This window comes from Zalophus californianus, chromosome 9 (assembly GCF_009762305.2).
Source record: "Zalophus californianus isolate mZalCal1 chromosome 9, mZalCal1.pri.v2, whole genome shotgun sequence".
Lineage (NCBI taxonomy): Eukaryota > Metazoa > Chordata > Mammalia > Carnivora > Otariidae > Zalophus > Zalophus californianus.
In genome coordinates this window covers 52,986,912-53,001,999 of record NC_045603.1, presented here as the reverse complement: position 1 = coordinate 53,001,999, position 15,088 = coordinate 52,986,912, and the positions used below count along the sequence as shown (strand labels likewise).

At 35.3% G+C, this 15,088-nt stretch overlaps 1 protein-coding gene and 1 pseudogene across 6 annotated transcripts in view; both read left to right on the top strand.

Moving 5' to 3' along the window:
• The window catches only part of USP15 (ubiquitin specific peptidase 15), a 114,940-nt gene that overhangs the window by 49,914 nt on the left and 49,938 nt on the right, over positions 1-15,088 (top strand). Inside the window, exon 7 of one of the 6 annotated variants that reach the window (XM_027592579.1) lies at positions 14,166-14,980. The exons of the other annotated variants lie outside the window; for them this stretch is intronic. Coding sequence (XP_027448380.1) covers positions 14,166-14,184 — 19 coding nt within the window. The 3' untranslated portion in view covers positions 14,185-14,980. Of the gene's footprint in view, positions 1-14,165; positions 14,981-15,088 lie in introns of those variants that run through there. 6 annotated transcript variants of the gene reach the window in all.
• Positions 2,007-3,526, top strand: LOC113921666 (annotated as a pseudogene).

The window sequence follows — 15,088 nt, the reverse complement described above, 5'->3', positions numbered from 1 at the left end:
TTTTAATATTTTATTCTCAGTATAGAAGTTATGTGAATTTGTACTTAATATGCTATAGTTTAAAGCCTTCCAAATCAAATCTCTTTTAGAATAAGGTACAGTGTACATATGTTGTAACTATTGTGTTGCATTATCTAATAACGTCAAATCACTATTAAGCATTTTGTTTAATATTTTTCAAGCTTTTTGTGTTTTTTTAACGTATCTGTTAAAGAATACTCTATCAAAATGAATCTGATGTGAAAGCAATATTTTTATTTATTTAAATGTTTTAGAATATAAAAGCACAAATAGAAATAGAGGAGTGTAAGAATTGCTTCTGACGGTAAATGAGGGATGAAAGAATTAGAAATCTTTTTTTTTTAAACATGGTAAGAACCCTTAACTTGAGATCTACCCTCTTAACAAATTTTTAAGTGCACCATACAGTTGTTAACTGTAAGCAAATTGTTGTATAGTAGATCTCTAGAGTCTATCCATCTTATGTAACTGAAACCTTATTCCCATTGCTCAGTAATTTCCCATTTCTCCCTTCCCCTGGTCCCTGGCAGCCATCATTGTAGTGTCTGTTTCTATGAGTATTTGACTAGTTTGGATATCTCATGTAAGTGGAATCAGGTAGAGTTTGTCTTTCTATGATTGGTTTATTTTACCTAATATAATGTCCCCCAGGTTCATCCATGTTATCACATATGGCAAGATCTCCTTCCTTAAAAAAGACTTACTTTCTTAAAAAAAAGTCCGGATAATATTTCGTTGCATGTATATACATTTTCTTTATCCGTTCATCCATCAGTGGACATTTAGGTTGTTTCCCTATCTTGGTATCGTAAATTGTACTGCAGTGAACATGGGCGTGTAGTATCTCTTTGTGATGATGCCATTTCCTTTGGATATATACCCAGAAGTGAGATTTCTGGATTGTATGGTACTTCTGTTTTTAATTTTTTGAGGAACCTTTCCATAGAAAGGTTTTCCATAGAAGCCACATCATTATACATTTCTACCAACAGTGTACAAATAAGTGTTCCAGTTTCTGCACATCCTTGAGAGCACTTGTTATCTTTTGTTCTTTTGATAATAGCCAGCCTAACAGGTATGAGGTGACATCTCATTGTGGATTGATTTGCATTTCCCCAATAATTACTGATGTTGAGCATCTGTACCTGTGGACCATTTGTATGCCACTTTTTAATCTGGTTATTTGAGTTTTTTGCCATTGAATTGTAGGAATTTCTTATATATTTTGGATATTAAACCTTTATCAAATACGTAGCTTAAAGATTTAAAAATAAGACCTGAAACTATAAAACTCCTAGAAGACATCTTACTGAAAAAGCATCATCATGTTTATCCAGGCAATGATTTCTTGAATATGACACCAAAACCCAAGCAACGAAAGCAGTAATAATAGACAAATGGGACTACATCAAACTAAAAAGTTTATGCACAGTAAGAGAAACAATAAACAGAGTGAAAACACAACATACAGAATGGGAGAAAACCATTTTAATGGTTTTAGAATGATCAGATCTACACTCCATTATCAAAAGTACTTAGTGCTAGTTGTATTTCAATTTCAAACTTCTCAAACCTTTGAAAAGTAATATGGTGCATATGCCATCTATTATTTTAATATATCTATGGGGTTCAGGGGGACTCTCTTAATCAAACACATTAATATTTAGCAAATACACTTAAGTAGTTTAAAGGACTATAAATAGTTTCATATCAGTTTAGGCTAGATTGCCCTCAAGTGAATTATAAAATAATTTTTAAATTTTCAGAGCTTTTGGAATTTCAGATTTTCTGATAAGGGATTGTAAACCTATATTTTGAAATCCTTAAAATAATGATTCTTGAATAAATTAAAAATAATTTTTTATTAATTGCCAACCTAGCAAATAAAAGAAAACTGATCTTTAAAACTGAAATGCATGGCCACGCTGAGCCAGCTTTGGGCACTCTGCACACCAGGTATCCTCTTCTTCCTGTTCTGGTTAGCTATGGTGGCCATGAAGACCCTGAACCTCAAGGCCAAGGTGGCCCAAGCCTAGGCGGCACTGGAGGTTAACATCAGTGCGGCCCAGGGGCTGCAGGACATGCTGAGGACCAACTTGGGGCCTAAGGGCACCATGAAGATGCTTGTTTCTGGTGCTGGAGACATCAGGCTTACTGAAGATGGCAATATGCTCCTTCATGAAACGCAAATTCAATACCCAACAGCCTCCTTAATAGCCAAAGTGGCGACAACCTAGGATGACATAACTGGTGATGGTACCACTTCTAATGTCTTAATCATTGGAGAGCTACTGAAAGTAGCTACTGTAGGTGGATCTCTACATTTCTGAAAGTCTTCATCCCAGAATAATAACAGAAGGACTTGAAACTGCAAAGGAAAAGGCACTTCAGTTTTTGGAACAAGTGAAAGTAAGCAAAGAAATGGACTGGGAGACACTTACAAATGTGGCCAGAATATCTCTGCCTCCTAAAGTACATGCTGAACTTCCTGATACTTTAATAGACTTCATTTTGGTCATTAAACACAAGGTGAACCTATTGACCTTTTAATGTTTGAGATCATGGAAATGAAACAAATCTGAAACTGATACAAGCTTAATCAGAGGTCTTGTTTAGACATGGGGCACACATCCTGATATGAAAAAAAAAAAAAGAAGATGCATACAACCTCACGTGCACTGTGTCATTAGAATATGAAAAAACAGAAGTGAATTCTGAGTTCAGAAGAAGAGGAACTTGCAAAAGCTGAAAAAAAACTTGAAGATAGAGTTAAAAAATAATAGAACTGAAAAAGAAAGTCTGTGTGATTCAGATAAAGGATTCATTCAAAAGGGAATTGACCCCTTTTCCTTAGATGCTCTTGCATAGAGTTAAAAGGAGAAATATGGAAAGGCTGACTCTTGCTTGTGGCAGAGTAGCTCTAAATTCTTTTGATGACCTAAATCCTGGTTGTTTTGGACATGCAGGACTTGTCTGTGAGTATACATTGCGAGAAGAGAAATTCACCTTTATTGAAAAATATAACAATCCTCACTCCATCATATTACTGGTCAAAGGGCCAAATAAGCACACACTCACTCAAATCAAAGATGCAGTAAGGGATGGTTTGAGGGCTGTTAAAAATGCTATTGATGATGGCTTTGTAGTTCTAGGTGCTGAGGCAGTGGAGGTGGCAATAACAAAAGCCATGATTAAATATAAGCCCAGTGTAAAGGGCAGGGCTCAACTTGGAGTCCAAGCATTTGCTGATGCATTGCTCATTATTCCCAAGGTTCTTGCTCAGAACTCTGGTTTTGACCTTCAGGAAACACAAGTTCAAGCAGAACATTCAGAATCAGGTCAGTTTGTGGGTGTGGACTTGAACACAGGTGAGCCAATGGTAGCAGCCGATGTAGACATATGGGATAACTATCTTGTAAAGAATAGCCTTACGCAGTCCTGCATTGTGTTTGCCACCAACATTCTCCTGGTTGATGAGATCATGAAAGCTGGAATGTCTTCTTGAAAAGGCTGAATTGAAGCTTCCCTTGTGTCATCTGAATCATGAAGACTCTACAGAGTGGTCCTAAGAAGAGCTCTGAAATTTTTGTCCAAGCTTCAAGTGATTTTCAAAAGCATCTTCTTTTCCCGTATGAAGAAAAGAGAACACTGACACTAAAATTCTGAAGTTCTGAAATTATAATTATAGTATTTGTTTAAATTGCACTCCAATGTACACACATTAAGTAGGCCGTTTTTACCCAATGAACAGGATGTTTTGCTTTAGCTTCAGTGTTATAAAAGTACCAAGTTAGATAAGTATATGTTATCTATCTACCTTGTTATTAAATGTTTCTTGAAAAAAACAGCCAAAAACTGAAATTCACCTTTAATGAGTGGTTCTCTATCCTTTTTATCTTAGGTGAAGTTTCTTCATTTAAATTTTTTATGAGTCTTTACTAAGTATATTAATTACATTTTATTATTACTCCACTTAGGATTTAAGGTTAGAACTTAGTTTAAGAAGATATTGAAAGCACATGGTAGAATCATGTAAATTTCTTGATTGATGAAGTTTTAGAAGTTAGAAATGTTTTCTTTGTGAATATTTACTTTTAGTCTTTAGATCAGAACGACTGTTGTTTTTTTTTAGCTTATCTTTAGATTGTTAAGTACTTGTTATAGTTATATAGCACTTTGAAATTTCAAAGTTGCTTGTGCCTTGATAAGTACCTTGAGTTCTAAGGATTTAGACATCTTTTCTACCTAAGATTATTGATTTTTCACTTGAAAAATAAAACATTATTTTCTTCTGTCACCATATCACAATAAATGTTGGTGAATGAAAGCACTGCTAGAAATGTGCTGAAGTAGTTAAGAGTTCCATTCTTCACTGAATCACCCAGAGTAATAGGAAACCCATGTTTCAAAGCATGAAAAGTTAAGTATCTACTTACTATAAAATGTGCCTAATACCATGATATAAAATGTCATAAATTGCCCAGTGATAGTTTATTAGAATACAAAAAAAAATTTTTTTTTTCTTTTGAAATTAGTGCCAGTGTATGAAAAGACTCTCTGGAAACTAAGAATAAAAGGAAATTCTCCTAACTCAATAAAGTCCATATACCCAAAGTCTGTAGCAAACATTATATTGAGAAATTTTGAACACAAACCAAATAGAATTGGAAGTTAAAAAAAAGAAAAAAATTCACTACTTGCATATGATATAGTCATCTACATAAAACCCAAAACCCATCAGCAGACTACTAAATCTGAGAAAATTCAGCAAGATTCTCTAAGCCTAAATTTGTTAAATTAGGGGCGCCTGGATGGCTCAGTCGGTTAAGCATCTGCCTTTGGCTCAGGTCATGATCCCAGAGTCCTGGGATCAAGCCGTATGTCTAGCTCCCTGCTCAGTGGGGAGTCTCCTCCTCCCTCGGCCCCTTCCCCCACTCATGCATGCTCTCTCAAATCTTTTAAAAAATTATAAAAATTAATGTTTTTTTATCTCATTTTTTAAATTATGTTAATCACCATACATTACATCATTAGTTTTTGATGTAGTGTTCCATGATTCATCGTTTGCATATAACACCCAGTGCTCCACACAGTACGTGCCCTCTGTAATACCCATCACCAGGCTAACCCATCCCCCCACCCCTCTCCCCTCTAGAACCCTCAGTTTGTTTCTCAGAGTCCATAGTCTCTCATGGTTCATCTCCCCCTCCGATTTCCCCCCCTTCATTTTTCCCTTCCTGCTATCTTCTTTTTTTTTAACATATAATGTATTATAAAAAATTAATATGTTTTTATACCCAGAGGTCAGCAGCCTTTTTTATAAAGAACCAGATAATATTTTCAGCTTGTGGGCCATATGGTACCTGACTTAACTAAACTCTACCAATATAGCTGCTTTCATGCTATGACATTATGTCACCAAATGGGTGTTCCAGTAAAACTTTATTTACAAAAAAATATGGCAAACTGGAATTAGCTTGTGACCCATAGATTTCTGACCCCTGCTGTATACCATTAGTAACCCACTTAGGAAATAGCATAACAATGGTGAGTGCTATGAATTGTGTAAGACTGTTGAATCACAGACCTGTACCTCTGAAACAAATAATACTTTATATGTTAGAATAAAAAAGAAGAAGAAGAAGAAGATAGCAGGAAGGGAAGAATGAAGGGGGGGAAATCGGAGGGGGAGATGAACCATGAGAGACTATGGACTCTGAGAAACAAATTGAGGGTTCTAGAGGGGAGGGGGTGGGGGGATGGGTTAGCCTGGTGATGGGTATTAAAGAGGGCACGTACTGAGTGGAGCACTGGGTGTTGTATGCAAACGATGAATCATGGAACACTACATCAAAAACTAATGATGTAATGTATGGTGATTAACAGAACATAATAAAAAAAATAGCATAACAAAGATTAACCTGATTAGGAATGCATAAAACCTTCATGGGAAATAACTAACTTTATTAAAAGACAAAAGTTTATCACGGGCGCCTGCGTGGCTCAGTTGGTTAAGCAACTGCCTTCGGCTCAGGTCATGATCCAGGAGTCCCGGGATCGAGTCCCACATCGGGCTCCCTGCTCAGTGGGGAGTCTGCTTCTCCCTCTGACCCTCCCCCCTCTCATGCTCTCTCTCTCTCTCTCTCATTCTCTCTCTCAAATAAATAAAAATAAAATCTTTAAAAAAAAAAAGACAAAAGATTATCATGTACGATATGCCTTAACCTAGTGATGCCTGTTTCTCTAAATCTATCATGTCACTGTCTCCTGTTAAAAATTCTATCCTGACTTTTTTTGTGTGTGTGTGAGAAACTTCACAAACTCATTCTAAAATTAACATTTACCAATAAAGGTCCAAGATTAAGTCACTTTCAATAAAGAAGAGGAAAGAAGTACTGGACCTATTAGATAGTGAGGATTACTACAAAGTTATAATAATGAAAACAGTATGATGCTAGCAAAAGAAAGACCAAATACACTGGAATAAATTAATGAGTTAAAAAAACAAAACACCTCATGTATATATGAGAACTTGATTAAGTGGCACCCCTAGGCAGTAAGAAACAGATTGCTTAAAGCAGATTGGTGCTTAGATTTTATTAGGAGAGCTAGCTATTTGTAGAAAAAAAACAGGATCACTACCTTACACATGATAAACTCAAAAAATGTAAAATTTGGGGACACCTGGGTGGCTCATTCTGTTGAGCATCCACGTCTAGGTTTCAGCTCAGGTCATGCTCTTAGAGGATGAGCCCTGCATTGGGCTGCTTACTCCCCAGGGAGTCCGCTTGAGGATTCTCTCCCTCTGCCCCTCTCCCACTTCTGTGTGCCTGCCCGTACTCTAAAATAAATAGATAAATCTTTAAAAAAAAAGAAACTTTAGATGTCAAAGTTCATAAGAAATTTCAGAGAATATCTGTATTTTAGGAACAGAGAACATAATGTGAAAATTAGTGGGTTTGATTACATCAAAATTAAGTATTTCTGTTATAGGAACCATACATTGAAGTGAAAGGTCAAATGTCAGTTTTTTAATATCTAAAACCTACATGAGAATAATACCTATAATGTAGAAAGAACTGCTATACAATAACAGAAACAAAGCAGAAATCCTCTAAAAAATAAATAAAAGAGGGGCACCTGGGTGACTCAGTCCATTAAGAGTCTGGCTCTTGGTTTTGGCTCAGGTCATGATCTCAGGGTGGTGAGATTGAGCCCAGAATGGGGCTCCATGCTGGGTTGGAGCCTGCTTAAGATTCTCACTCTCCCTCTCTCTCTGCCCCTCCCCCCCAAAAAAAGGAAAGAGAGAAAAATGAATGGTGGTATGCTGTAGAATACCAATGCAGCAGGTAAAAGTAACAATGGTGAGATCTTTAAAACTGGATACGGTTAAAACATACAGTTGAGAGAAAAGAAAAAAAGTGAGATTTTAATTCAGTACTATTTATGTAAATTTAAAACAGAACACATTACATGAAAATATATTTAAGAATGTAATGAAAGCACTTAGAGTAGAGGAAAATAGTACAGATTAGAAAAATAAAAGTTTAAAGAATTATCACTTCTTTTATTTATATATCTATAAGTAAAGTAAACATGCACATTATTTTTTCTGGATGAATGCCAGCTTTAAAAAGTGGAATTCTCTGTATTTATTGAAGTCACATTATAAGCACTTGTAACTTAGACAAATTTAACTCCAGCAGAGGGCTTGTAATCTTAGGCCCTCAAGAAGGAAATTTCAAGATACTAATACATAGAACATTCTGGGGGCACCTAGGTGGCTCAGTCGTTAAGCGTCTGCCTTCGGCTCAGGTCATGATCCCAGGGTCCTGGAATCAAGCCCCACATCAGGCTCCCTGCTCAGTGGGAGCCTGCTTCTCCCTCTCCCACTCCCCCTGCTTGTGTTCCCTCTCTCGCTGTGTCTCTCTCTGTCAAATAAATAAATAAAATCTTAAACAAACAAACATACATATATATACGTGTGTATATATATTTATATATACACACGTATATATATAACATTCTGTTTTATAAACTCAAAATTGCTATTTTATCTGTCAGGATATAACCCCTGGTTCTCAACATGGTGTGAAGATGCTAGTAGTTCTAATAATCATCACTAACCTGGGATTTGTCCAGTGCTCATATTGCTTACTACATAACCAGCTCCTACAGAGAGTATCAAAAGTTGAAGGAAAAATATTACAAGTTGTAATATGGTGATAGAAGAAAGAATCACTGTTGAGTTTGTTAAAAATGGTTTCCTAGACCCCATCACCAGAATTTCTGATTTGGTAGTGCTGGGTGGAGTGGAGCTCCTGAATTAACGGTTCTAGTAAGTTCACAGGTGATTCTAATGCTTTTGGTCTTAGTATCCCATTTTGAGAAATTTTGTAGGTAATGTTTCTTAATATTTACTGTGTGGACCACCATAGGATGAACAGAATATAAAGATAAATCTTTGTGTTGGGCCCAGGAATCTGCATTTTTAGGTGCTGCTTATGAACAAGTAGGCATATGTTTCCTGAAACAGAGGAATGTCCTCAGCCCAGTTTTATCAGAATTGAGACCATATATCCTCAGCTAAAGCTAAATGTTTGTGCTACTAAATTGAGAAGAAATGCTAAATATTAAAAAACGTTAAGGGTAAAATATAATTTTGTTTAAAATATGTAGTCCTGTAGTTACAAAAATGCACATACCCTGAAACAACCCAAAATCTGCATTAGAAATCTAAAGCTACCAAAAAAATACTCGAGTTTTCTGTCTGAATTTTTCTGCTAGATACCATGTGATTTGAAATTTATGTCTTTATATTCATGTTGTATTTTTAAAATACTCAAGTGCTTAGTTTTTTTCAGAACTTGCATTTCTAATCTAGTTTTTCTGATTTCTTACAACCTCTCAAAACATAGTATTTTGCAGTAATACCTTAGAAAAGTTTTAACGCAAGGTTTTCTGTTCTGTTAAATATGACATGTTGGCATCAGGTACATAGTGTAATTATTCAGTGGGAGATAATATGCCCAGTTAAATCTTATATTTCTAAAAAAATATTTTAAAGTAGAATAATTATAAAAGCATAGTGGTTCCTAAAGAGAGGAGAAACCTAATCAATAGATTATATCCCTTACTTTCCAGAGTTTGTTGAATGTTAAAATTTATCCCTTAGCCATAGCTTCTGAGACACAACTCTATTAAATTCTAAGTTGTACAATTAATTTTTTTCTGTATGTTTTTATTTAGGTATAGTTATTTCAGAGAATGGCTTTGAGATTATTAATATTACAGAAAAAAACCTAAATTCCTCTTGTGGGAGTAGCACATTCAGACATTTTCATTAATTCAAAAATATTGACAAAAGACATGTGATTAAGTATCTTGTGAATAAAAGTTAAGGGTAATTGATTGTGAAAAGGCAGTTTTCATGGGCTAGAAAACATCCAAAGGAGAATCCAAAATTAACTACATAAGGCATGAGAGGCCAAAAATAATCAAATGGAAAACTAAGCTAGTAGTTCTTACTCATACATTGTGTCTCTGCCATCTGTGTTGTTCCGATTAACAAAATTCCAAATTGGTGACCAAAACACTAAGTATAAACTTAATCTGGTGCCATATTAGTTTTTTTGTTATTTGGATATATACCTCCTTTCCTAGGTATTTGTCACCTAAAGATAGGCATCATAATAATGTTAAAAGGAAGTTCCTGTGTGCTATTTACCAAATAAACTGCTTTTTTCTGGTTATTTTAGCTATCCAAACTCCAAATCCTTTTTAGAAATGCTTGTGCCTACACATAAACACACTCCCCATGACTGTACTTTGAAGTTTCTCCTTTTAATACTCATTAAGATCCTGAGTTTATATGCACACTCCTTTGAAATGCTTAAAATGCACATGGATTAAATAAATCTTTTCCTTCAGCTAAACACTGTACCAGCTTTCTCTTGTGGAAAGATAATTTCAATCTAGTTGCCCGTACCATGTCTCCAAGTTTTGCCAAACAGCATGGTCACAGTTGAGTTCAACAACTAGTGTTAGATTTGAAATTTAAAAGCTGTATCCAGATTTAATTGAAGTTAGGAAATTTAGACAGTGTATTTTATGCATAAATGAATATAATTTAAGTTTACGGTTCTTATATAGATGCTTGATATGCACAGGTACTCACAAATAATTACTGGATATTTTCTTTCTTTTTTTTCTTTTTGTTCCCTGGTTTGATCCAAAAAGGATTTGAGCAATTTGCAGTAATACACATGAGTCAAGGTTAACTATATGAATAGATACAGAAATCACTCAAATGTAAAATAAATTTAGTCACTGTAAGGTGAAACCAGAGGAGAAGTTAGCTGGCAGGAGCAAGGAAGGGCTTTTGAAGTTATCAAAATTGATCTGCAAATGTATGGAGTTGTTTTGGGTCCTGATTCAAATCAACTGACTGGGGAGAAAAGATACTTTTAAGACAATTGGTGAAAAAAGTTAATATGAACAGAGTATTCAGTTGGAACAGACAGTGGTATCAAAAAGGATCTCTTACCTGTTAGGGATATATACTGTAATTTTTTGTTTCAAGTTTTTATTTAAATTCCGATTATAAAGTGTAATATTAGTTTCGGGAGTAGAAATCAGAGATTAATCACTTACATATAACACCCAGTGCTCATCACAAGTGCCCTGTTAATACCCATCACCCATTTAGCCCATCCTGCCGCTCACCTTCCCTCCAGCAACCCTGTTTGTTCTCTGTCGTTAAGTCTGTTTTATGGTTTGCCTCTCTTCTTTTTCCCCTATGTTCATCTGTTTGGTTTCTTAAATTCCACACGTGAGTAAAATCATATGGTATTTGTCTTTCCCTGACTGACTGACTTCACTTAGCATAATACCCTCTAGCTCCATCCATGTCATTGCAAATGACAAGATTTCATTCTTGTTTATAGCTGAATGATACTCCATTGTACATTGTGTGTGTGTGTGTGTGTGTGTGTGTGTGTGTATAAAAATACAGGTGAAATAAATGTCTGGGATTTGCTTTAAAATAGTCCAGCAAAAACATGGCAGGGGGAGAGATCAAGGGGATAAAGATAAAACAAAAGTGGCAGGTTGTTAATAATTTTTGAAACCGAATGTACACTCTGGTACTGGGTACATGAGGACTTGTGTTTGTTTGGAAATTTCTATAATATGTTAAAAATAAAATGGGCTGCAGTTTTGGTACTGGGATTCATGATGGCTGAAGAAAAGTAACTAATTTTATTTTCTTAAAATGGAATGTTTTATGTTAAAAATACCATTGATAACAGTCAAAATAAGGAACAAATAAAGTTATGAGAAGCAATTTATATATAAATTCTCTTAAACTCTTTTTCATTTATCTTTAAATACCTAACATACTGCCTGGCATATGAGAGGCACACAGCAAAGGGCTTGTTGAACTGTAATCTCACCATAGTAAAAGTGTTTAATTTTTAGAGAGACTTAAATTTTTCTTTTTCTCTAAGAATTTATCCGTTAGAAATGAGTAGGTTTAAGGTTGGGCTCGTTTTTCTTAATAAGATAATTCTTGTTTTATAATGTTAGATCTTACAGCACTGGGTGGTTTTATGCCAGCTTTGAAAATACCTATACAAATCTTTAATTGTTTTGCTATGTCAGCATTCAGATTTAACATCTCTGTATTTTGGTTGCTCAATATGGTATTAGGTTTTCATGTAAGTTAATTATTAGTTAATTTATCAAGAATATTCAATTAGTTTATCAAGTTGTATTTTTCTGTTGAAGTAAAAAGTTCAACTTACAGCCTTGAATTGTGTGCTTTTAGTTGAAACATTGGATATAGGACAATTCAAATATTGCATTTGTCCGGCATGAAGTTTGATTTTCTGTCTTCATGAAATAATATCAGCCACATTGATGTTTTACTGTTTTCTGTCTTGTTTAAGAGATGGATCCCTACCTTACACCTAGCCCAAACTAGCCAAAATCGGTTTAACACCTGATAACTGGCTTAGTATCTAGTCTGTGTGTAATATCCTGAGTAATTTTTTTCTCTCCTCCCCTTAAAAAGCCACTAGAGCAGAGTTGCTGAGGAACAGTGTAATTTCCAAATTACATCAAAGAAATAGAGCTAAAGGGCTCAGATTATAATCCAGAGACTGACTAGTCAATCCCTAAATTAACTCCACAAATGTTAGCTAGATTGGGCTATGTGTAATCTAGTCAGAAGTTGGAATCAGAATAGATAACTGATCTGTGACATTCATCCGTAATGTCTGTAACAGCACTTAAAAAGTGTTGATACACTTCAGCTTCACCTGTGGACCATATCCATCCTTCTCTTTAGGATCATTATGCTATAAAGGACAATTTCTCTACCAATGTTATTTATCCCAGTGCTTCCTAGAACTTGCTTTTTCTTTCATTATCTCCTCCCTCCTACATATATATAAATGCCTACCATACTGCCACACATATAGTAGACACTCACTTTAACAGTTCATTCTTTTTCTTTTTTTTTCCAGTGTCATCTTCCCCTTAGCCTATAAATACAAATCTGTCCTGTTTAAAAAAAAAAAAAAAAACACATAAACTTCCTCCAAATACCGTCCTTTGGTTTTTTTTTTTTTTTTCCTTTGACAGCCAACTTTAAAAACGCCATACTTCTTATTCCTTACCACCCATTCGGGATTTAACAAAGTCTTTTTTTGACCTTTCTTTAATACTTCTTTTTATAAATGTCTCCTGAAGAACTTCTCTTAATTTGATCCATGATGCAAGAACTGTTTACAGTTCTCTAACCAATTCTCTGGCTGGCTGCTGCTCTTCCTCTTTGGGAGTGCCATGTTTGCTTGTGCGGGTTTTGTGCTGCACAGCTCTTCGGCATCTTCCACGTTGTAATCTATGTGAAAGGCCCTCCTTGGTACTGTGCGGTGTACAGCTACACTGTCTATATGCAGCAGCTTTGCTCACAACTTAAATGCATTGGTAATTGCACAGATTTCCATCTGATGACCTCTCCTTTCATACCATAATAGGTTCTCAAAGTCAGTGGATGGACTGTATGCTAATTCTGTTCCTCAGCTCGAACTGACAGAAATAGGCCATTCTATTTTTCTAGCCCAGAACGCTCTTCTGGGTTCCAGATTTTTTCTAAATGTCATGTAGGATTTGCCATGTAAGATTCAACTAAAATCTTTTTTACCTTACCTTCTCCCGTTCCCTCAACCTAATTTTGAATCCATATCCTGTATACCCTATTTCAGGCCATCTTGAGTTCCTCCTTCAGCCTCATTCTTTTTTCATCTAATTAGTTAGCAGTCTTGCAGATGCTACCTCCTAAACCTGAAGTTTTAAAATATGTTGATCTTGGTACCCCTTTACATTCATAAAAATTATTTTTTTAAAGACTTATTTATTTGAGACATGGAGAGAGACACATTCTTAAAAATTATTAAGGACCCAAAGAACTTCTTTTATGTGGATTAGAAATCAAAAATAAATTTTTAAATATTTGTTTATAATAATACTAAAACCATTATATTTTGACATAAATAATATTTTAATGAAAACCTTCAAAAACAAATTGTTTTACATTTTTGAAATTTCTTTATTATCTGACTAAACAGAAGACAGCTAAATTCTCATATGTGTTTCTGCATTCAGTTTATTGTGATGTATTGTTTGGATTGAAGTGCTTAAAGAAAACTCAGTTTCACACAGATACACAGAACACAGAGAGATATTTTCAGGTAATTGATAGCACATCAGAACTTGACCAGTGGTGTTTTAATGATGAAAATTTAATTGCAGTGTGGAATCTGAAACCACGCCAATGATCTTTTAATACTATTAAAAGTTAAACTATTAAAAGTTAAAATCTATCATGTGTAACTTGATGCAGTTGGAAAATATTGATTTACTGAGTTATGCAGATATTCCAAATTTTGACATATTTCATCATACAATATTTTTTAATCACATTTGTTAAAACATCACCAATCTTATGAGGAAGGTCTTTAAGTAGTGGGAAGCTATCGAGCCTCACATTGGCAAAGTCAAGTTTTCCAGAATTCTGTTTTTTGTTTGATCACGTGAATGTTATCATTGGCAACAAATACTTTCAGTGTTTTTCCTTGAAGTTACAGCTCCCTTCATTGATTTCTGAGGTGATGTCTGCCAGACAGCGTTTCATGTGGAAGAGTGGTGCAGTGAGAAGAGGAGCTAGTTCTGCTTGAAATTCGAATAATTACACAAGTCTTCTTCCTCAGGACAATCATGTTACTTCAGTATAGAACGGATGTGCTTTATGCACACTTGCCAGTTCGTCACATACTGTTAAAAAGAAGTGTATTGAAGGGTCAAGATTTAATAAAATCAATGTTTTTTATCTTTTCAACATGGATACTCTTAAGTGAAACTGTTTTCCACTGCAAGGAGGCAGTGAAGAATACAGTGACTCTAGTATATAATTTGGTGCTGCTGCTTTAACTCATGCTAAGGTGTCAGCATTGTTACCCACCATTGTTTTTGCAGTATCATTGCAAATATCCACCCAGTGAAAAAGACCAAATAACACTTAAGTAACGCCTTTATATTATTATGAAAATGGTTTTGACCTCATAGATGGGCATGTTGAAAGAATCGTGGAGCCCTCTAAGGGTCCATTGACTGTTCTTTGAGAACCACTCCCTAAACATCCAAGACATGTTGCCCTTGCCTACACTTGTCTGTGATCTTTGCCCCAACCTTTATTAATTTCAGTCTCCTAAATGATCTCTCAGTCTCCTTTCTCTTTTTCAAGAATTACCTTTCTAGAACACAAATCTGATTATGTAGATACCCTTTTAAACTCTTTCAACAGGGGTGCCTGGGTAGCTCAGTCATTAAGCGTCTGCCTTCGGCTCAAGTCATGATCCCAGGGTCCTGGGGTCGGCCCACATCAGGCTCCCTGCTCAGTGGGAAGCCTGCTTCTCCCTCTCCCCCTCCCCCTGCTTGTGCTTCCTCTCTTGCTGTGTCTCTCGCTGTGTCTTTCTCTGTCAAATAAATAAATAAAATCTTTTAA